This window comes from Apodemus sylvaticus, chromosome 11 (genome assembly GCF_947179515.1).
Source record: "Apodemus sylvaticus chromosome 11, mApoSyl1.1, whole genome shotgun sequence".
NCBI classification, from domain to species: Eukaryota; Metazoa; Chordata; class Mammalia; order Rodentia; family Muridae; genus Apodemus; species Apodemus sylvaticus.
Window position 1 is genome coordinate 106,759,277 of NC_067482.1, and position 23,845 is coordinate 106,783,121.

General features: G+C 37.8%; 1 protein-coding gene across 5 annotated transcripts in view; it reads left to right on the top strand.

Moving 5' to 3' along the window:
- The window catches only part of Asb3 (ankyrin repeat and SOCS box containing 3), a 152,178-nt gene that overhangs the window by 78,440 nt on the left and 49,893 nt on the right, over window positions 1-23,845 (top strand). For all 5 annotated transcript variants that reach the window (XR_007980154.1, XR_007980155.1, XM_052198390.1 and 2 more), the window contains 4 exons: window positions 7,954-8,066; window positions 8,586-8,721; window positions 15,051-15,228; window positions 17,512-17,709. Coding sequence is in view for 3 of the 5 variants with exons in the window: in XM_052198390.1 (XP_052054350.1) it covers window positions 7,954-8,066; window positions 8,586-8,721; window positions 15,051-15,228; window positions 17,512-17,709 (625 nt within the window). In the remaining 2 variants the exon portion in view is untranslated. The remainder of the gene's footprint in view (window positions 1-7,953; window positions 8,067-8,585; window positions 8,722-15,050; window positions 15,229-17,511; window positions 17,710-23,845) is intronic.

The following is a 23,845-nucleotide window of genomic DNA, read 5'->3' on the forward strand; positions in this document are numbered from 1 at the left end:
AAGAACTGGGTTGGGATTTTTATGGGGATAGCATTGAATCTGTAGATTGCCTTTGGCAAGTTGGCCATTTTAACTATAGTAATCCTGCCAATCCACGAGCATGGAAGATTTTTCCATTTTCTGAGATCTTCGATTTCCTTCTTCAGAGATCTGAAGTTCGTGTCATATAGATCTTTCACTTGTTTGGTTAGAGTCACACCAAGATACTTTATATTGTTTGTATCTATTATGAAGGGAGTCATTTCCCTAATATCTTTCTCAGTCTGCTTATCCTTTGAATATATAAAGGCTACTGATTTGCTTGAGTTGATTTTGTAGCCAGCCACTTTGCTGAAGTTGTTTATCAGCTGTAGGAGTTCTCTAGTAGAGTTTTTAGGGTCACTTAAGTATACGATCATATCATCTGCAAATAGTGATAATTTGACTTCTTCCTTTCCAATTTGTATCCCTTTGACTTCCTTATATTGTCTAATTGCTCTAGCTAGGACTTCAAGAACTATATTGAAAAGATATGGAGAGAGGGGGCAGCCTTATTTAGTCCCTGATTTTAGTGGGATTACTTCAAGTTTCTCTCCATTTAGTTTGATGTTGGCTACTGGTTTGCTGTATATTGCTCTTACTATGTTTAGATATGGGCCTTGAATTCCTGTCCTTTCCAAGACTTTTAGCATGAAAGGATGCTGAATTTTGTCAAATGCTTTTTCAGCATCTAATGAAATGATCATGTGGTTTTGTTCTTTGAGTTTGTTTATATAGTGGATAGCATTGATGGATTTCCTTATATTGAACCATCCCTGCATCCCTGGGCTGAAGCCTACTTGATCATGGTGGATGATCGTTTTTGTGTGTTCTTGGATTCTGTGGGCAAGACTTTTATTTAGTATTTTTGCATCGATATTTATAAGGGAAATTGGCCTGAAATTCTCTTTCTTAGTTGGATGTTTGTGTGGTTTTGGTATCATCGTAATAGTGGCTTCGAAGAAGGGGTTGGGTAGTGTTCCTTCTGTTTCTATTTGGTGGAAAAGTTTGAAGTGTATTGGTGTTAAGTCTTCTTTGAAGTTCTGATAGAATTCTGCATTGAAACCATCTGGTCCTGTGCTTTTTTGGTCGGAAGGCTGTCTATGACCCCTTCTATTTCTTTAGGGGTTATGGGTCTGTTTAGATGGTCTATTTGATCCTGGTTTAATTTTGGTAATTGGTATCTGTGTAAGAAAATGTCCATTTCCTCCAGATTCTCCAGTTGTGTTGAGTACAGGTTTTTGTAGTAGGATCTGATGATTTTTCGAATTTCCTTGGTTTCTGTTGTAATATCTCCGTTTTCATTTCTAATTTTGTTAATTTGGATACTTTCTCTGTGCCCTTTGGTTAGTCTGACTAAAGGTTTATCTATCTTGTTGATTTTTTCAAAGAACCAGCTTTTGGTTTTGGTTGATTCTTTGTATGGTTCTCTTGGTTTCTACTTGATTGATTTCAGCCCTGACTTTGATGATTTCCTCTCTTCTTCTCCTCCTGGGTGAATTAGCTTCTTCTTGTTCCAGGGCTTTCAGTTGTTCCGTTAATCTTCTAGTGTATGCTCTCTCGAATTTCTTTTTGGAGGCACTCAAAGCTATGAGTTTTCCTCTTAGCACTGCTTTCATTGTGTCCTATAGATTTGTATATGTTGTGCCTTCATTTTCATTAAATTCTAAGAAATCTTTGATTTCTTTCTTTATTTCTTCCTTGACCAAGATATCATTGAGTAGAGTATTGTTCAGTTTCCATGTGTATGTGGGCTTTCTGTTGTTTTTACTGTTATTAAAGACCACTTTTACTCCATAGTGATCTGATAGGAGGCATGGGATTATTTCACTCTTCTTATATTTGTTTAGGTCTGTCTTGTGACAAACTATATGATCTATTTTGGAGAAGGTACCATGAGGTGCTGAGAAAAAGGTATATTCTTTTGTTTTGGGATGAAAAGTTCTATATATATCTCTTAACTCCAATTGGTTCAAAGCTTCAATTAGTTTCACTGTCTCCCTGTTTAGTGTCTGTTTTCCTGATTGGTCCATTGGTGCGAGTGGAGTGTTTAAGTCACCTACAATTATTGTGTTAGGTGCAATGTGTACTTTGAGCTTTAGTAAAGTTTCTTTTATGAATGAGGGCGCCCTTGTATTTGGGGCATAGATGTTCAGGATTGAGAGTTCTTGTTGGATTTTTCCTTTGACCAGCAAGTAGTGACCTTCCATGTCTCTTTTGATGACATTAGGTTGAAAGTCAATTTCATCTGAAATTAGAATGGCAACTCCGGCTTGTTTCCTGGGACTATTTGCTTGTAGAATTGTCTTCCAGCCTTTTACTCTAAGGTAGTTTATGTCTTTGACACCGAGGTGTGTTTCCTGTATGCAGCAAAATGTAGGGTCCTGCTTATGTAACTGGTCTGTTAGTCTATGTCTTTTTATTGGGGAATTGAGTCCATTGATGTTAAGAGATATCAAGGAGTAGTGGCTATTGCTTCCTATAATTTTTGATTTTAATTTTATACTTGTGTGGTTATCTTCTCTGGGTTTGATGAAAGAACCTTAATATCCTCCTTTTTCCAGGGTATAGTTTCCCTCGTTGTAATGGTGTTTTCCCCCTATTATTCTTTGTAGGGCTGGGTTTGTAGAAAGATATTATGTAAATTTGGTTTTGTCATTGAATATCTTTGTTTCTCCATCTATAGTAATTGAGAGTTTTGCTGGGTATAGTACCAAATGTACTAAACAAAGAGAGAATACTTAGGGCAGTAAGAGAAAAAGGGCAAGTAACATATAAAGGAAGACCTATCAGAATTACACCAGATTTCTCACCAGAGACCATGAAAGCTAGAAGATCGTGGGCGGAGCTCATGCAGACTCTAAGAGAACACAAATGCCAGCTGAGACTACTATACCCAGAAAACTACATTTTTCATAAAGCTCTAAATTTATTGGGAAAAAAAGAGCCCTTGAATCTGTTACCAATCCCCCGTGGCTAGTTGGAGTTGTTGATTATCTCTAAGTATACATTTTCAGAGAGTTAAGTGTATTGTAAAGCAGACCTTGACTTTGTTACCAAATCTTCAGTCCATTCAGGTCTTATCAGTTATTTGCTCTGTATCAATTATACTGTTTGATTATTTTAGGGGCAGATAATACAAGAAGCTTCTTGTAGTCATGGCCTCATTTAGAAATTCTCAGCTTTGTGCTTATCTGTGCTTTTCATGATCGCCAATGCATAAGGACAGCTTCTAAATAGGGCCAATTATTTGGATAAATGTATTTCCCTAAAAGCAGATGGGACAGTAAGTTTAGGACTTTCCTAAAAAGACTCAGACATAATCTTCATGGAAAAAGACATAAAATGAATCATAATGCAGAAAGTCCTCTAGAATGGCAACATGCAGAGACCAAAACCTAAAAGTGAGGAGAATAACAGTGACTTCAGCAATTGACTCAGCTTTGCTGGAACTGTGTCAAACACCTGTTTTCTTCATGATTTTTGCCATTTACAGTGTATGTGGATGAGCCAGATAGGCATCACCTTTAGGTTAAGAAAATTGTCTTTTATAATTTTGTTGAGAATGTTTTCTGGGACACCGAGCTGAGATTCTTTACCTTCTGCTGTTTCTATCACTCTTAGGTACAACATATTTAATAAAATGGCCCTCCTATGCCCATAGGGAGTGGCACTATTGGGAAGTGTACCCTTGTTGGAGTAGGTGTGGCCTTTTGGAGAAAGTATGTCATTGAGTGTAGGCTTTGAGGTTCCACATACTCAAGCCAGGCCCAATGGCTTGCAGTATAAATAAGACACAGAGACATCAAATATAGTTTAAAGCTTCAACCTTTTGCTGGGGCATTCTCCCAGCTACCATTTAAACTTAACCCAACTATTCTAGTCTATGACCCACTCTGGCTAGCTCTATACCTTTCTCTGCTCCAGTCTATGTCTTCCTGTGTCCCTTCTGAATCTGCTGCATCTGCCTTCCTGTTCTTTGTTACTTTTTCTGCTGGGAACTTCCACCTTGGCCCTTCCTGTCCCAGCTATTGGCTGTTAAGTCTTCATTATAACCAGTCAGCAGCAAGACTATACAACAATTGAAAATACAGAGACACACCTCGATACAGTGTAAGGAAGGTCACCTGAACTTCTCTTCCTTCCTACTGATCTAGATGTAGAACTCTTGACTCCTTCTATGTCATCAGGTCAGCTGCCATGTTTCTTGACACAATTACTTGTATACCAGTCCTAATTCAATGTTTTCCTTAGTAAGAGTTGTTAGGTGTCTCTTCATTGTCCCAGAGGTTAGGAAGGGATGGTGTGTAGGATTCACAGGAGATGAGGGCAGTTAGGTAGGAAGACTCCGGCTGGTATTTGTTGTAGACCTATGCCTACCAGGATGAGACTGGAGAATTGGGTTTGAAGGAGAGGAGGGAGTTGTGAGTGTTTCCAGTTAGTTTACTTGTTTCCCTGTTCTGCTTAGCTGGTGTGTTCCCAATGAATGCCTTCTGGTATTGGAGGCTGGGAGGATGGGATGGGATGGGAAAAGGAATTTTGGGGGAGATTTTTCCACTCCATTTGGTCAGAGAGGGGAGGGAGATTGCAATGGGTTTCCTTCTACAAAGCAGGGGATGAGACTGAAGGTTGTTGGATCTCAGATGCAGTAGGGAAGGTGTGAGTCTGCCTTCAGCCTACTAGTTTCCCTGGGAGGAATGCCTGTTGTGTTAGCAGGAAGTACCTGCCGAGGTTAAGGTCTGGGACAAGCACAAATGAGGTGGAATTGGGGGAGAGTGAAGGTTAAAAGGGGAAGATCAGTGGGATCCGTAGGAGACTTGAGGCAAGAAGAGAAAGTTGCCATGGGTGTTCTGCTGCAGATCTAGGAATGAGACTATGGGATTAGATCTGGAGAGACATAGATAGAAGAGAAGGTCTGTATGCAGGCTGCCTGGTTTTCTGTGGGTTTTTTAAAGATGTCTACTTAAAATACTTTGCCCTGTCCCTAATAAATACCCAGAACTTATCTTTATTCTTTAGATGCTCTTTTTCAAGTATTTTTTTTTTATCTAGAGTTAAAAAAATTTAGCACTAGAATCCTATTTTTGCAAAGTGGGGGATAAAGTGTAGTTTCTTTTTCTTTATTTTCATTTTTTTTATTTTTTTTACTTTCTGTATTCTTTGTTTACATTTCAAATGATTTTCCCTTTCCTGGTTCCCCTCTCCCCATAAGTCCTATAAGCCCTCATCCATCTACCCATTCTCCAATCAACCCCCTCCTTCTTCTCTGTCCTGGTAATCCCCTACAATGCTGGATCAAGCCTTTCCAGGACCAGGGACTTCTCCTTCCATCTTCTTGGGAATCATTTGGTATGTGAATTGTGTCTTGGGTATTCAGAGCTTCTGGGCTAATATCCACTTATCAGTGACTGCATTCCATGTGTATTCTTTTATGATTGGTTACCTCACTTGGGATGATAATTTCCAGTTCCAACCATTTGCCTAAGAAGTTCATGAATTCATTGTTTTTAATTGCTGAGTAGTATTCCATTGTGTAAATATACCACATTTTCTGTATCTATTCCTCCATTGAGGGATATCTGGGTTCTTTCCAGCTTCTGGCTATTACAAATAAGGCGGCTATGAACGTAATGGAGCATGTATCCTTATTACATGCTGGGGAATTCTCTGGGTATATGCCCAGGAGTGGTATAGCAGGGTCTTCTGGAAGTGTCATGCCTAGTTTCCTGAGGAACCAGCAAACTGATTTCCAGAGTGGTTGTACCAACTTGCATTCCCACCAGCAGTGGAGGAGTGTTCCACTTTCTCCACATCCTCGCCAATACCTGTTGTTTCCTGAGTTTTTAATCTTAGCCATTCTGACTGGTGTGAGGTGAAATCTCAGGGTTGTTTTGATTTTTATTTCCTTAATGATGCTGAATAATTCTTAAGGTGCTTCTCAGCCATTTGAAGTTCTTCAGGTGAAAATTCTTATTTAGCTCTGTGCCCCATTTTTTAATAGGGTTATTTGGCTCTCTGGAGTTTAACATCTTGAGTTCTTTGTATATATTGGTTATTAGCCCTCTGTTGGATGTAGGGTTGGTAAAGATCTTTTCCCAATTTGTTGGTTGCCATTTTGTCCTTTTTACAGTATCCTTTGCCTTATAGAAACTGTAATTTTATGAGGTCCCATTTTTCAATTCTTGATCATAGAGCATAAGCTATTGGTGTTCTGTTCAGGAACACTTATGTCTGCTTCAGGCAAACACTCCCTCGTGTTTGCCCCAGCAAAACACCATCTGACACAACTGATTTTCCAAAGAACTCTGAAGTTTCCTGTTGTAGGAAATATTAAAATGATCACTGGCACATTCCCGCACTAGTGCTGGCAAGGCAATGGCGATCTGTAGACCTCACAACAGGCCACAGGGCTCCTGCTAGACCTCCAATGGACCCTCGAACTCTCCATGGCTTAGACCCATGCTCACATGATCTGCTGGCATGTCCACTTTGCAGTTCCACTCAGCCAACCCTCTGGCAGGGGTCTCATGAGTTCATCTCAACGCCCACACATCCCACGGTCTGCCATATCACCTCCTAATTACCCGCTGGAAGCATGACTCTTAATGCTTAATTCGTTAACCAATTAGATTTATGCATAATTAAAATTTACAATTACAAGATGACAATACAGTAATTTAAGAGCCAATTAGTAATGATAAAAGCATTTCTCCAATATTTCTAACCTTATAAAAGTTTAGCTATTTGTGCCTAGTAAATGCCACATGGGTCCACATCCAAAGCCATCTTGGTCCTCTTCTCCTCATTCAACCTCTGTCCTCCCAACGCCTAATTCCGCCTCCCTTTTCCTGTCCAATCACAGGCATTCCACTGCCCTAATATGATTAGACATGGAAAATCCTGCAAGTTTCCACTTCAGGAAGATGCTATTTCCTTGGAGTCACCTATGACCTCTGGCTCTTAGAATCTCCCCACCTCTTCTTTCTATATAGGTTCCTGAACCCTGGTGGGAAGCTTTGATGAAAGTAACCCATTTAGGACTAAGTGCTCCAAAATTGTCTTTCACTCTGCATATTGTCCAGTTTGAGTTTCTATGTTAATTCTTATCTAGAGCAAGAAGAATTTTCTCTAATACGGGTTGAATGAGGCACTGATCTATACAGATAAGCTAGGAGCTACATTCCCTTAGCAGGATGAGTATTAAACATTTCCCTAGGCCTTTTCTTATCTAGTCTCAAGTTCTTGGTCACCTCAGCAGTGTCAAGTATGGCTTCCATCTCATGAGGTGGAATATAATCTATTCAAAAAGTAGTTGATTACTTCAGTAACATTGTGCCACTATTGCACCAGTATATCTTTCAGGCAGGTCACTGTTGTAGGTACCAGCAGGGTTTGTGACTGAGTCATTGTTGATTACCTTTCTCCTCTGTTTGTACACTGAGTTCCTTTGATTGTCATGAATGCTAGTCAACAGAGGTGAAGTTTCTAGTTGGGAACCAGCTAGCTATAAAGCCTTAGCAATAATTATTCTTGTCTCTTGTGATAAGATAGTAATGATAGCAGTAATCCCTTTCTGTCTTTTATTGAAACTGACTTTCTAGACTAGTTCTTCTGGACTGTTGCACACTCAGCTGCATTTTTAACAAACTAGAGCTACATTGTCACCTTTATCCTACAGAATAAATGTTTGGTTCTTGCTCTTTTTTATCAGTCTCTTTTCATGTTTTATTTGAAATAATTTTTCATGCACATGGAGGCCTACACATATGTAAGTGAAACTGGATTAAAATAGTTGATAAATGTTTAAGAATAATCATAGCATTATCATAATAATGTGCATTCCAAGGTATGTAAAATGATGAGAACATCATGGAAGTATCCAGCTCTACAAAAATCTTTTTGGTGACAGTAATTTCTCTGACCACTGTATTGCAGCTGTTGAAAGTGGACAGATAGATGTGTTGAAGCTCTTGCTTCAACATGGAGCAAATGTCAATGGATCCCATTCTATGTGTGGATGGAATTCCTTGCACCAGGCTTCTTTCCAGGTAGTCTCTGAATTTGTTATTTGATTTCTATGTAAATTGTATTTCTTACCTTCTCCTATATAGTTTTTTGCTTTCTATTTATTTGATTTATAATGGCAAGTGCAGTATAGAAAAGGCAGGCTAAATGCTGGTGATCATTCTAAATAAGCCAGCTGGTATAGTGGCTGGATCAGCTTTGGATTATAGGGATTATATAAGTAACTATCAGAATATGTGGGATATAAACTGATAAGGTAAAATGGTATGTTTTATTGTAACTATATGTTTAGAAAGCATGATAGCTCCCTACTGCTTGAGTTAGCAAACTAACTTTGCAGAATTAATGATTATAATTGCTAGTGGCCAGTACTTAATTTGTTTACATTTAATAGGCTGTGTAGAAGTGTAGAGCAATCTGATGTCATATCTTTTTCATCTAATGTAACAAGACTGCATTTTTTGAAGTTTTTCTTTACTGAGAAAATAAAACACAATGAGAAAGAGTTTTTACTAACTTAAAAATATGTGTCTGTACTTTAGGGAAATGCTGAGAGTATAAAACTGCTTCTTAAAGAAGGAGCAGACAGAGAATGCCAAGATGACTTTGGAATAACACCTCTGTTTGTGGCTGCTCAGTATGGGAAGCTAGAGAGCTTGAGCATACTTATTTCATCTGGTAAGAAACATCACCTTTGTGCTCAGAAGATCATGGTTTTAAACTGTGTTCTTAGAGAACAATGCTTCTTGAATCAGGTGACGAAATTTATATAAGTAACAACTAAAAGTATACATAGTTCATTCTGTATATTACCAGGTAAATGTTTCTCTGTGACTATAATTACAGATGTAGCATTTCCAAAAAAAGATTGTGTGATTTTGTCATTTTTTTAAAACATTGTCTGACCTGAAAGGTTCACCACAGAAGTGCTTTTAAAGTCTTAGTGTGTGTTCTGATGGAGCTAGGAAACCACAGAGAGTTAGAGGGAGACACATGCCAACAGATTTGCTGAAAACACAATAGTGAATTCCAGGACATCCAGGACTTCATAGAAAGACCCTGTCTCAAAAACCAAAAAACGAATAAACAAAAATAATCCTAAAACCAAAACAAAAAAAAATCCACAAACAATCAAATGAACAGCAACCAAAAACCAAAAAAAAAAACAAAAAACAAAAAAACAAAACAAAACAAAACCCACAAAGCAACACAAAACAAACAAACAAAAAAACAAAACAAAACCCCTCAAATCTCTACATATTTAAGTCAAGGTAGAAAGTGAAAAAAAAAAACAAACCTTCATGATGTTCAAGGTGAAGATATCTAAACAATTATGAGCCTGTGATTTAAAGATTAGGAATCCCAAATAACTTTCTAAAATTATTCTTTTTACGTTAATATTCCCACACTCTGGGTGTCAAGTGCTGCCACAGTTGGAGCATAGTGATTCCCTTTTTTCTTTTTTTAAATTTTTTTCTTCTCTAAACTTTTAAAATATTGTATTTAGAAGAAACCTTTCCTTCCTTCCTTCCTTCCTTCCTTCCTTCCTTCCTTCCTTCCTTCCTTCCTTCCTTCCTTTCTTTCTTAATTTTTGTCTTTGTTTATCTTTTCTTTCCTTTCCCTTTCCCTTTCCCTTTCCCTTTCCCTTTCCCTTTCCCTTTCCCTTTCCCTTTCCTTTTCTTTTTCCCCCTGGTTTTTAGAGACAGGGTTTCTGTGCATAGCCCTGGCTGCCCTGGAGCTCACCCTGTAGACCAGGCTAGCCTCAAACTCAGAAATCCGCCTGCCTCTGCCTCCCAAGTGCTAGGCATGTACCATTAGATATTTTCTTTATTTACATTTCTTTTTTTTTTTTTTGGTTTTTTTTATTTGATATATTTTTTATTTACATTTCAAATGATTTCCCCTTTTCTAGACCCCCACTCCCCAAAAGTCCCATCAGTCCCCTTCCCTCCCCCTGTTTTCCCACCCAACCCTTCCCACTTCCCTGTTCTGGTTTTGCCCTATACTGCTTCACTGAGTCTTCCCAGAACAAGGGGCCATTCCTCCATTCTTCTTGTACCTCATTTGATGTGTGGATTATGTTTTGGGTATTCCAGTTTTCTAGGTTAATATCCACTTATTCGTGAGTGCATACCATGATTGATCTTTTGAGACTGGGTTACCTCACTTAGTATGATGTTTTCCAGCTCCATCCATTTGCCTAAGAATTTCATGAATTCATTGTTTCTAATGGCTGAATAGTACTCCATTGTGTATATATACCACAATTTTTGCATCCACTCTTCTGTTGAGGGATACCTGGGTTCTTTCCAGCTTCTGGCAATTATAAATAGGGCTGCTATGAGCATAGTGGAACATGTATCCTTATTACATGCTAGGGAATCTTCTGGATATATGCCCAGGAGTTGTATAGCAGGATCTTCTGGAAGTGAGGTGCCCCATTTTCAGAGGAACCGCCAGACTGATTTCCAGAGTGGTTGTTCCAATTTGCAACCCCACCAGCAGTGGAGGAGTGTTCCTCTTTCTCCACATTCTCACCAACATCTGCTGTCTCCTGAATTTTTAATCTTAGCCATTCTGACTGGTGTAAGGTGACATCTCAGGGTTGTTTTGATTTGCATTTCCCTAATGACTAATGAAGTTGAGCATTTTTTTCAAATGTTATCAGCTTTCCTTGTTTCCCCTCCTGCTGCCTATTCCTCTTGGGTGTAGATGCTTCCTTTTGTTCTAGAGCATTCAGATGTGCTGTCAAGCTGCTAGTGTATGCTCTCTCAAGTTTCTTTTTTGGAGGTACTCAGAGCTTTGAGTTTTCCTCTTAGCACTGCTTTCATTGTGTCCCATAAGTTTGAGTATGCTGTGGCTTCATCTTCATTAAATTCTAAAAAATCATTAATTTTTTTCTTTATTTCTAACTTGAGGAAGAGTAGAGCATTGTTCAGCTTCCATGTATATGTGGGCTTTCTGATTTTTGTTGTGTTGTTTGTTTGTTTGTTTTTTGTTGTTGTTGCTATTGAAGAGAACCCTTACTCCATAGTGATCTGATAGGAGGCATGGGATTATTTCAGTCTTCTTATATCTGTTGGGGTCTCTTTTGTGACTGATTTTATGGTCAGTTTTGGAGAAGGTACCATGAGGTATTGAGAAGAAAGTATATTCTTTTGATTTAGAATGAAATATTCTTTAGATATCTGTTAAATCTCTTTGGTCCATATCTTCTGTTAATTTCACTGTGTCTCTATTTAGTTTGTGTTTCCCTGATCTGTCCATTGATGAGAGTGAGGTGTTGAAGCCCCCCACAATTATTGTGTGAGGTGCAATGTGTGCTTTGAGCTTTAGTAAAGTTTCTTTTATGAATGTGGGTGCCCTTGTATTTGGAGTATATATGTTCAGAATTGAGAGGGGTTTTTGTTGTTGTTGTTGTTGTTGTTGTTTTGGTGGTAGATTTTTCCTTTGATGAGTATGAAGTGTCCTTCCTTATCTTTTTTGATGACCTTCAGTTGAAAGTCGATATTATCTAATATTAGAATGGCTACTCCAGCTTGTTTCCTGGAACTATTTGCTTGGAAAATTGTTTTCCAGCCCTTTACTCTGAGGTAGTGTTTGTCTTTGACACTGAGGTGCAAAATGCTGGGTCCTGTTTACATATCCAGTCTGTTAGTCTATGTCTTTTCATTGGGGAATTGAGTCCATTGATGTTACGAGATATTAAGGTATTGTGCTTGTTGCTACCTGTTATTTTTCATGTTATTTTTATGTTTATGTGGTTTTCTTCTTTTGCATTTGTTGAATGATTACTTTCTTGCTTTTTCTAGGGGATAGTTTTCCTCTTTGTGTTGGCGTTTTCCATCTTTTATCCTTTGTAGGGCTGGATTTGTGGAAAGATACTGTGCAAATTTGGTTTTGTTCTGGACTATTTTGGTTTGTCCATCTATGGTGATTGAGAGTTTTGATGGGTATAGTAATCTGGGCTGGTATTTGTGTTCTCTTAGGGTTTGTATGAGATCTGCCCAGGATCTTCTAGCTTTCATTGTCTCTGGTGTGAAGTCTGGTGTGATTCTGATAGGTCTGCCTTTACATGTTACTTGACATGTTTCCCTTACTGCTTTTAATATTCTTTCTTTGTTTAATATATTTCGTGTTTTAACTATTATGTGCCAGGAAGAATTTCTTTTCTGGTCCAATCTATTTGAAGTTCTGTAGGCTTCTTGTATGTTCATGGGCATCTCTTTCTTCAGGTTAGGGAAGTTTTCTTCTATAATTTTGTTGAAGATATTTCCTGGCCCTTTAAACTGGGAATCTTCGCTCTTTTCTATACCTATTATCCTTAGGTTTGGTCTCATTGTTTCCTGGATTTCCTGAATGTTTTGAGTTATAAGCTTTTTGCATTTTGCATTTTCCTTGACTGTTTTATCAATTTTTTCAATGGTATCTTCTGCTCCTGAGATTCTCTCTTCTATCTCTTGTATTCTGTTGGTGATGCTTGCATTTCTGACTCCTGATCTCTTTCCTAGGTTTTCTAGCTCCAGTGTTATCTCCCTTTGTGATTTCTATTTGTTTCTATTTCCATTTTTAGATCCTGGATGATTTTGTTCAGTTCCTTCACCTGTTTGGTTATGTTTTCCTGTAATTCTTTAAGGGATTTTTGTGTTTCCTCTTTAAGGTCTTCTTCCTGTTTGCCTGTGTTCTCTTGTATTTCTTTAAGGGAGTTATTTATACCCTTCTAAATGTCCTCTATCATCATCATGGGATGTGATTTTAAATCAGAGTCTTGCTTTTTTTGTGTATTGGGGTAACGCGCACTCGCTGTGTTGAGAGAACTGGGTTCTGATGATGCCAAGTAACCTTGGTTTCTGTTAGTAAGTTTCTTGTGCTTCCCTTTCACTATCTGGTTATCTCTGGTGTTAGCTGTTCTTGCTGTCTCTGACTGTGGCTTGTCTGTCCTGCAAGCCTGTATGTCAGTACTCCTGGGAGACCAGTTCTCTCTGGGAGGAGTTTTGATATGGAGAGCTGTGGTACAGGGTCAGCTCTGGGGTGTTGACAGAAACTAGAAAGATCCCGTCCTCAGCTGATCCTTGGTTCCTGTGTCCTGATGGCTCTGAGTGGGTCCCTCTTGGGCCAGGAATTTGAAGAGAAGTGGTGGTCTTACCTGTGCTTACAGGTGTGTTGGCACTCCTGGGAGACCAGGTCTATCTTGGCATTATTTGTATATGCAGCTCTAAGTCCCAGGATTAGGTCTGGGTACAGACTGAAATCAGAAGACTCCTGTCCCAGGCAACCCCTCAGATCCTGTGTCCTGAGGGTTTCTGGCGTGTTTTTCTGAGTATCAGTGTGCTCCTGCCTGTGCTCACTGGCTTCTTCAGCACTCCAGGGAGGCTAGCCATCTCTCTGCACCACCTGGGTATGCAGCCCTGTGGCAGAGGACCAGCTCCAGCTGCAGACAGAAACCAGAAGGCTCCCATCACATGCTGCCCCTGGGTTCCTGTCCCACACAGTCATTTTTGCTATGTAGCTTTTTTAAGGTGCTTTGAATAAAAGATAGTCAATCTTCCCCATTTTTATGGTGTTTTTTCTAATGAGATATATTTGAAAAATTTAAAAATTGGCATAATCATGTGATAGTATGAGTGCTAACATATTTCATATTATTTGCTGATGAGGTGATTAGAGAAATATGCTTTTTTTTAATAATTTCAAAAGTTTCCCAACAACTAAGGGCATTTTCAGCCTTTCTGATCTTTTTGTTTGTGGAAATAGAATCTCAGTATGTAGTTTTGACTGTCCTGGAACTCACTATGTTGACCAGGCTGACCTCAAACTCACAGAGAACGGCTATACTCTGTCATCATGCCTGGCTGCCTTTTGAAATTGTATATAGTAGTATTATAATAATAGTTTTTATTTTAAAATCTATTTAACTCCATTGAAAAATATCATTCCTATTTATTGTTGCCTTTATTATGCAATAATCATGAAGGAAGAAATGTAAGACTAATCAATATGGTTTTTAATCCTATGTATATCAGTCACTTATTGATAATGTTTTCCTCATAAATCTTAGTCTAAAATTAGTAACATCAATAAAATCCTAAGTCCCAGAAATACATCAATAAAACACATACGTCTCATAACTTACAATTTCTTGGGAATTATCATCAATGATTTTCTATTGTATTTTTTCCACTGTATTTTTTAAAGATTTTATTTATTGTTATATCTAAGTACACAGTAGCTGTCCAGCTGGCATCAGATCTCATTACAGATGGTTGTGAGCCACCATGTGGTTGCTGGGATTTGAACTTGGGACCCTTGGAAGAGCAGTCAGTGCTCTTAACCGCTGAGCCATCTCTCCAGCACTTTTCCACTTTTTTTTTAAAAGATAGTTTAAAAGTTTGAGGTTAGCCTCAAACTTGTGATATTCTTTTCTCAGATTTCCAAGGGCTGGAATTATAGGTCTTTACTACATCCTTTCCTTCTAAAATATACTTTGGGGCTTGAGAGATGTCTCAGTGGCTAAGAGTTCTTGCAGAGATAACAGAGTTCAGATCTAGTGCCCATGTTAAATAGTCATATGAACTCAAGTTCTATGGGATTTGGAGGCTCATTTCTAGCTTTCATGGATACTTGAATTCATGTGCACAGATATGTGTATACATACACACATAACTCATGAATACACATTAAAGTAAATCTTCAACAATATTTGTACTTTGAACCCACAGTGCATGTCTGGCCAGGAAAAGGAATAAGCTTTCATTGAATAGGAGTTGGTTTTTTTTTAAAGGTTAATTCTAAAATATCCTTTATGTTCTTTCTAATGCAGAACAAAAACTATTTAAATGATTCCTAACAGTTTAGTAAAATAAGTATATTTTTCAATAGCATCCGGTAAGGGTGAAAGCTGTTACACTATGAAAACCTTTTATGGCAGCTTGAAATTTATGTTTTCACCTTTCTTTCTTCTTCTTTTTAAAAAATCTATGTCCGTTAAGTATTTTGTTTTGTGTTAGGTGCAAATGTCAATTGCCAAGCCTTGGATAAAGCTACTCCTTTGTTTATTGCTGCACAAGAAGGTCATACAAAATGTGTGGACCTTTTGCTGTCCAGTGGGGCGGATCCTGATCTTTATTGTAATGAAGATAATTGGCAGTTACCTATTCATGCTGCTGCACAAATGGGCCATACAAAGTAAGTGCTCAAAACAGAATAAAAGTGGTCTTGGAATTAAAGGTTCATAAGGAGTAGATATGAGTCAGACCCTTTACCTCTGGGTAGAATGCTTGGTCATTGCTTTCTGAAACCAGTTTTTGGAATGCTTAAATTTACTCCTCATCTTCCCCGTACTGTTTTTGCTCTCCATAGCTCCTCTACATCTTTCACTTTCCCACTCTGAGAAAGAATGACTGTATGACTGTATGTAGATGGTATAGATATTGGAGCAAAGGGATTTCTTTAACTGATGGATGTTCTTTCCCTTTTCTTGCTAGTTTTATTTCAAACACCTTTAACTAGCAATCTGATGGATGTATTCACTAATTTGCATTATATCCCTATTTGCAAGAGTATGTGATCCTTTTGGAATGGAGTCTTCATTTTGTGTTGGTTGAGTCCTCTACCCTATCTTAAACTCTTTGGTTAAACTTTTTACCTAATCTCATGTTTAGTCTCATATTTTCCCTGCTTTTGTTACTCTTTCTTTGCTAGAAGTGCCTAGGAAATTATGATTATATTTTGGAGAAAGTATTGGTGAGTAGAGTTAGTAACCTAGTTATGTCCATAAGAGTAAGGATCCCTCTCATAAATCAGTATGTACAGATTTAAAAACCATGTTTACAGTCTTTAGGGTTATAATTCTATAATCGTGCTTCCAATACATACCATTAATGTTTAATTAAAAGTAATAAAATGATCATTATGTTTAGACAGTAGATAAACAGAGTCCACAAGCTGACTATTTTGTCATTAGGTAGCATGTGTTCTCAAAGGTCTTTGTAAGCATGTTTGCCTTGCGACATTATATATTTCTAGCCCATCTTTAAAACTCAGACATGTTTATTTAAAAGTTGTCAAGCAGATTCTTAGTTTTAAGAAAATATTTTTCTTAAAATTTTAATATTTAAATATTAACATTTAAATATTGGTATCTCCTGTAAATGCTCTTTAAACTTTATTATTCTTTGAGACTTTCATCCCATGTTTTGAACGCGTTCACCCTTCTCTCACCTTTTTCTGGCTCAGATACCCTCATCACTCAGTTTGTGTCCTTTAAAAAATAAATCCACTTCTTCTAATTGTTGATAAACTTATTTAGAAAAAAATCTTTAAACAGTTGTACTTAGGTTTAAATTGATAACCAAAATTCTCATAGGAATTTGTTCTTATTGTGTTTAGTTTCGAAAATTCTGTTGCACTGATTTCATCCCTAGCCTACTTCAAAAGTAATCCATCTATGATTTCAGTCCTTCTTCAGTGCTATTTTAGGTCTGTTTATGGAAGGAAAAACAGTCAAGAGAAACAGTCCTAGGAAGGAGTGGAATTTCCCAGATGCTTATTCCTTATAGTTTTGTCTTCGGAGCTGAATAGTCTTCTCTCCTGCTAGTTGCCGAGGCTAGGTTACAGACAATGTGAGAACTATGTTTGAGCCATCTTATCTTTTTTTGAGCATTCTCTATCAATTGCTTCTTTATAAATGTACCTCAGATATTAATGATTGTATTTCTCTGAGATTGCAATGTTTTGCTATAAATTATAGTTTCTTCTGATTAAAATCATAATTTCTCATTTCATGTCACTTGCCATATTTAAAAATTCTTACTAATGGGAAACCAAACTTATTAATATTTAAAAAGGAAATATGTTCTTTTATTATCTGTTATTATTTGATTGTATGTGAAACAGAGCCTTGCTGAGTCGCCCTGGCTCCTGGAACTTGTTACTCATATGTGGGAGGCCTTGAAGTCATGAGTACTCTGCTTCAGTCTTTGACTTGTAAGGATGTGTCACCACATCTTCCTTTATATAATCCCTAGTGCTGGCAATTAAACCCAGGTCCTCCAGCATAATAGACAAACACACTCTCTCTGGACAGTATTCCTGGCCCCTTATTTTCTCAACTAGTTTATATTTAGTGTACTAAAAATTTAAATAATTTATTAGGTCCTGAAATACCAAACATAGCATTGGCATAAGTCATGGTAGTGGTAAGGTAAATAACGGTTAACAAGGAAAACAGGTATATTTACTATATTACTCAATTTTTTTTAGGTCTATTTAAGCTTTGCATTAAGCAATAGTTCGGGTAACGTTTCATAGTAGCTATGAAGTATGTTTACTGGAGAAGTGTAGGAAAGACAGAAATATGTCTTTAAATCGTCCAGTCAGTGGGTGATTCTTAAAATATGTATGGGAAAGATGTTGCCTACTCTTACGCACCTGAAAATATTAAATATTTGCTCTTTTATTTATTTGAAGGACCTTGGACTTATTAATACCACTTACTAACCGGGCTTGTGACACTGGACCAGACAAAGTGAGCCCTGTTTACTCTGCAGTGTTTGGAGGACAGGAAGAGTGCCTGGAAAAGTTACTGCAGCACGGCTATAGCCCAGATGCACAAACGTGCTTGGTGTTTGGATTCAGTTCCCCTCTGTGCATGGCTTTCCAAAAGGAGTATGTGCATTTGTTACATTTTACTTGTTTTTACTTTCCTTCATAGTGGACACTTGGTATCTCTGTTAGTACTGTGTGGCTAGTACCTAGAAGAGGCCAGCTACAATATCTGTTGTTCAGTTTAACACAAGTGAAATTGATAATGCCAGATGGTTTGCCTTTTCCCTTTGGATCTGGATTATACTTTTAGTTTAACAGTTTTAGGGAATTCTTTAAGTGTATTAGTGTAAATGCAAGCCTACTCTGATGTCTTTAATTCAAGAATCAGAAACGAAACTCATCAAGTAAGCTACTGACTGCTTCAAGTTATTTAACTTTAACTCCCCCAACCCTTTTTTTCAGTTTACATGCCTTAGAATAAACTGTGGTTTTCAGATTCTGTTACATTTAACATATTTGATATGTAGCATTTCCTAATGTAGTTCTTAATAATTATGTTTTAAAAGTCAAATATTAATTTTCATACTCTGCTATCGTTCTTGAAATAAAATAATGTAGAATTAATGCTATATATGTGTTTGGCCAGTAATTTGACCTCGGAACTCCTAAAGTTTTAAAATAGACTGTATCATTAGCTGGATACAGTAGCTCATACCTTTAATCCTTGTAGGCAGCATTATGTACATGGTGACTTCCTGGATAGCCAGAGCTATGTAGAAAGACCTTGTTTTAAAAAAATCAAAACAACATCATGATCAACAACAACAAAAAGACATTGAGAATATGGGGATGGGCAAATAACTCAGTAAACTTGAGGACTTGGGTTTGTTCATTCCACAGAATCTACATTAAATACTGTGTGTAATTGTGTGTACTTTTTTTTTAATTGAATATATTCTTCATTTACATTTCAAATGTTATACCCCTTCCCAGTTTCCCCCCTCCCTGAAAACCCCAAACCCATCCTCCCATACCCTGCCTACAAGAATATGCTCCTCCACCCATTCCGCTCCCATGACCCTCCCTAGATTTCCCCACACTGGGGCATCTATTGAGACTTCACAGGACCAAGGACCTCTCCTTCCACTGGTGCTCGACAAGGCATCCCTCTGCCACTCTGTGGGCCAGAACCATGTGTACCCTTTGGTTGAGGGCTTAGTCCCTGGGAGCCCTGGGGCATCTGGTTGGCCAACATCTTCGTTCTTCCCATGGGGGTGCAAAACCCCCCAAGCTACTCCAGTTCACCTTCCAAGTCCTCCATTTGGAACCCCTCACTCAGTCCAGTGGTTGCCTGCTAGTATCCACCTCTGTAAGGCTCTGGCAGGGCCCCTCCAAAAGACAACCATAACAGGCTCCTTTCGGAACGTACTTCTTGTCATCCATAGTAGTTTTGGGGGTTGCTGACTGTTTATAGGATGAATTCCCAGGTAGGACAGTCTCTGGGTGGCCTTTCCTTCAGTCTCTGCCCCACACTTTGTTTCCATACTTGTCCCTGTGAGTATTTTGTTCCCTTTCTCAGAGGAACCAAATACCCTCTCTCCCCCCCTTCCCCCCCTCCTTGGTCTTCCTTCTTCTTAAGCTTCCTGACATCTCTGAATTGTAACTTGTTTATTTTGAGCTTTTGGGCTAATATCCACTTATCACTGAGTACATACCATGTATGTTCTTTTGTGATTGGGTTACCTCACTCAGGATGACACTTTCTAGTTCCATCCATTTACCTAAGAATTTCATGAATTCATTGTTTTTAATAGCTGAATAGTACTCCATTGTATATATATAACACAATTTCTGTATCTATTCCTCTGTTGAAGGACATTTGGGTTCTTTCCAGCTTCTGGCTATTATAAATAAGGCTACTATGAACATAGTGGCACATGTGTCCTTATTACTTTTTGGAACATCTTCTGGGTATGGAGTAGTATAGCTGGATCCTCAGGTAGTACTACATCCAATTATCTGAGTAACTGCCAAACTGATTTCCAGAGTGGTTTTACCAGCTTACAGTCCCATCTGGAGAAGTGTTCCTCTTTCTCCACATCCTCTTCAGCATCTCCTGTCCCCTGAGCTTTTCATCTTAGCCATTCTGACTGGTGTGAGGTGGAATCTCAGGATTGTTTTGATTTGCATTTCCCTGATAAGTAAGAATGCTAAACATTCCTTTAGGTGCTTCAGAGCCATTGGAGTTTCCTCAGTTGAGAATTCCCTGTTTAGCTCTGTACCCCATTTTTTAATAGGGTTATTTGACACTCTGGAGTCTACCTTCTTGAGTTCTTTGTATACATTGGCTATTAGCCCTCTCTCAGATGTAGGATTAGTAAAGATCTTTTCCCAATCTGTTGGTTGCCATTTTGTCCTATTGCCAGTGCCCTTTGCCTTACAGAAGCTTCACAGTTTTGTGAAGTCCCATTTGTCAATTCTTGTTCTTAGAGCATAAGCCATTGGTGTTCTATATAAGCTTCAGTGTATCTGGTTTTATGTGGAGGTCCTTGATCCACTTGGACTTGAGTTTTGTACAAAGACATAGGAATGGGTCGATTATACTGACCTCTAGTTGATCCAGCACCATTTGTTAAAAATGCTGTCTTTTTTCCACTGGATGTTTTTAGCTCCTTTGTCAAATATCAAGGAGACCATAGGTGTGTGGGCTCATATCTGGGTCTTCAGTTCTATTCCATTGATCTTCCTGCCTGTCTCTGTACCAATACCATAAAGTTTTTATCACTATTACTCTGTAGTAGAGCTTGAGGTCAGGAAAAGTGATTTCACGCAGGAGATCTTCTGTTTTGGAGAATAGTTTTTGCTATCCTGGGTTTTTTGTTATTCCAAATGAATTTGCAGATTGCACTTTCTATCTCTATGAGGAATTGATTTGGAATTTTGATGGGGATTGCATTGAATCTATAGATTGCTTTTGGCAAGATGGCCATTTTTACTATATTAGCCCTGCCAATCCATGAGCATTGGAGATCTTTCCATCTTTGAGATCTTCTACAATTTCTTTCTCCAGAGGCCTGAAGGTCTTGTCATACAAATCTTTGACTTGCTTGGTTGGAGTCTCACACCAAGATATGTAATATTATTTGTGACTATTGTGAAAGGTGTCATTTCCCTAATTTCTTTCTCAGCTTGTTTATCCTTTGAGTAGAGGAAGGCTACTGATTTGTTTGAGCTAATTTTATACCTAGCCACTTTGCTGGAGTTGTTAATCAGCTTTAGGAGTTCTCTGTTGGAAGTTTTGGGGTCACTTAAGTATACAATCATATCATCTGCAAATAGTGATACTTTGACTTCTTCCTTTCCGAATTGTATCCCTTTGACCTCTTTTTGGTTTCTAATTACCCTCGATAGGACTTCAAGTACTATATTGAATAGATAAGGAGAGAATGGGCAGCCTTGTCTGGTTCCTGATTTTAGTGGGATTGCTTCACATTTCTCTACATTTAGTTTGATGTTGGCTACTGGTTTACAGTACATTTCTTTCACTATGTTTAGGTATGGGCCTTGAATTCCTGATCTCTCCAAGACTTTTATCATGAAAGGATGCTGAATTTTATCAAAAGCATTTTCAGCATCTAATGAAATGACCATGTGTTTTTTTTCTTTGAATTTGTTTATGTAGTGTATTACATTGATGGATTTCCACACATTGAACCATCCCTGCATTCCTGGGTTGAAGCCTACTTGATCATGGTGAATTATCATTTTGATGCATTCTTGGATTCAGTTGGTCAGAATTTTATTGAGTACTTTTACATCAATGTTCATAAGGGAAATTGGTCTGCAGTTCTCTTTCCTTGTTTGTTCTTTGTTTGGTTTTGGTATAAGTGTTATTGTGGCTTCATAGGATGAATTGGATAGTGTTCCTCCAGTTTCTATTTTGTGGAATAGTTTGACGAGTAAAGGTATTAGCTCTTCTTTGAAGTTCTGATAGAATTCCCCACTAAACCCATTTGGTCCTGTGCTTTTTTTTTTTTTTTTTTTTTTTGTTGTTGTTGTTGTTGTTGTTGTTGGGAGACTATTAACAATTGCTTCTATTTCCTCAGGACTTATGTTAATATTTAGATGGTTTATCTGATCCTGTTTTAACTTTGGCACCTGGTATGTATCTAGAAAATTGTCCATTTCCTCCAGATTTTCCAATTTTGTTGAGTATAGGCTTTTGTAGTAGGATCTGATGATTTTTTTGAATTTCTAGAGTTTCTGTTGTTATGTCTCCCTTTCCATTTCTGATTTTATTAATTTGGATAGTGCCTCTGAGTCCTCTGGTTAGTCTGGCTAGGGGTTTATCTATCTTGTTGATTTTCTCAAAGAACCAGCTCCTGGTTTTGTTGATTCTTTGTATAGTTCTTTTTTATTCTATTTGGTTGACATCCGCCCTGAGTTTGTTTATTTCCTGCCATCTACTTCTCTTAGTGTATTTGCTTCTTTTTCTTCTAGAGCTTTCAGGTGCGTTGTCAAACTATTTGTGTAGGTTCTTTCCATTTTCGTTTTGGAGGCACTTAGAGCTATGAGTTTTCCTCTTAGCACTGCTTTCATTGAGTCCCATATGTTTTGGTATGACATGTCCTCATTCCATTCTAAAAAGTTTAACTTCTTTTTTTATTTCTTCCTTGACCAAGCTATCTATCTATCTATCTATCTATCTATCTATCTATCTATCTATCTCTATCATTGTACTAGTAGAGCATTGTTCAATGTCCATGTGTATGCCTGTTTTCTGTTGTTTTTATTCGAACCAGTCTTAGGCTGTGGTGATCTGATAGTGTGCATGGAATTATTTTAATATTCCTCTATCTCTTGAGGCCTGGTTTTTAACCAATTATATGGAGAAGGTACCATGAGGTACTGAGAAGAAAGTATATACTTTTGCTTGAGGATGGAATGTTGTATAAATATCTGTTAGATCCATTTGGTCCATAACTTTAGTTAGTTTCACTATGTCTCTGCTTAGTTTCTGTTTCCATGATTTGGCCATTGTTGAGAGAGGGCTGTTGAAGTCTTTTACTATAATTGTGTGGGGTGCAATGTGTTTTTTGAGCTTTAGTAAAGTTTCTTTTATGAATGTGCATGCCCTTGCATTTGGAGCATAGATGTTCAGAATTAAGAGTTCGTCTTGGTAGATTTTTCCTTTGACAAGTATGAAGTGTCATTCCTTATCTTTTTTGACAATTTTTAGTTGAAAGTTGATTTTATCCAATGTATATATGGCCACTCCAGCTTGTTTCTTGGGACCATTTGCTTGGGAAATTGTTTTCCAACCTTTGACTCTGAGGTAGTGAGTCTCTTTGTCACTGAGGTGGGTTTCTTGTATGCAGAAAAATGTTGGGTTCTGTTTACATATCCAGTCTGTTAGTCTATGTCTTTTTATTGGGCAATTGAGACCATTGATGTTAAGAGATGTTAAAGGTAGAATTCTGTTTGTGAGGCAATCTTCTTTTGAGTTTTTTGAAAGAAGATTACTTTATTGCTTTTTCTAGGGTGTAGTTTCCTGCTTTTTGTTGGTATTTTCCACACATTATCCTTTGAAGTACTGAGTTTGTGGAAATTGTGTAAATTTGGTTTTGTCATGGAATACCTTGATTTCTCCATCTATGGTAATTGAGAGTTTTGCTAAGTATAGTAGCCTGGGCTGACATTTATGTTCTCTTAGCGTCTGCATGAGACCTGCCCAGGATCTTCTAGCCTTCATCATCTCTGGTGAGAAGTCTGGTGTAATTCTGATAGGTCTGTCTTTATAAGTTACTTGCCCTTTTCCCCTTACTGCTTTTAATATTCTTTCTTTGTTTGGTGCATTTGGTTTTTTGATTATTATGTGCTGGGAGGACTTTCTGCTCTGGTTCAGTCTGTTTGGAGTTCTGTAGGCTTCTTGTATGTTCATGGGCATCTCTTTCTTTAGGATAGGGAAGTTTTCTTCTATAATTTTGTTGAAGATATTTGCTGGCCCTTTATGCTGTAAATCCTTGTATACCTATAATACTTAGGTTTGGTATTCTCATTGTGCCCTGGATTTCCTGGATGTTTTGGGTTAGGAGCTTTTTGCATTTTGCATTTTCTTTGATTGTAGAGTCAATGTTTTCTATGGTATCTTCAGCATGATTCTTTCCTCTATCTCTTGTATTCTGTTGTTGATGCTTGCATCTATGACTCTTTCTCTCTCTCTATGCTGTTTTTTAAAGGTCTAACTATGTATTTG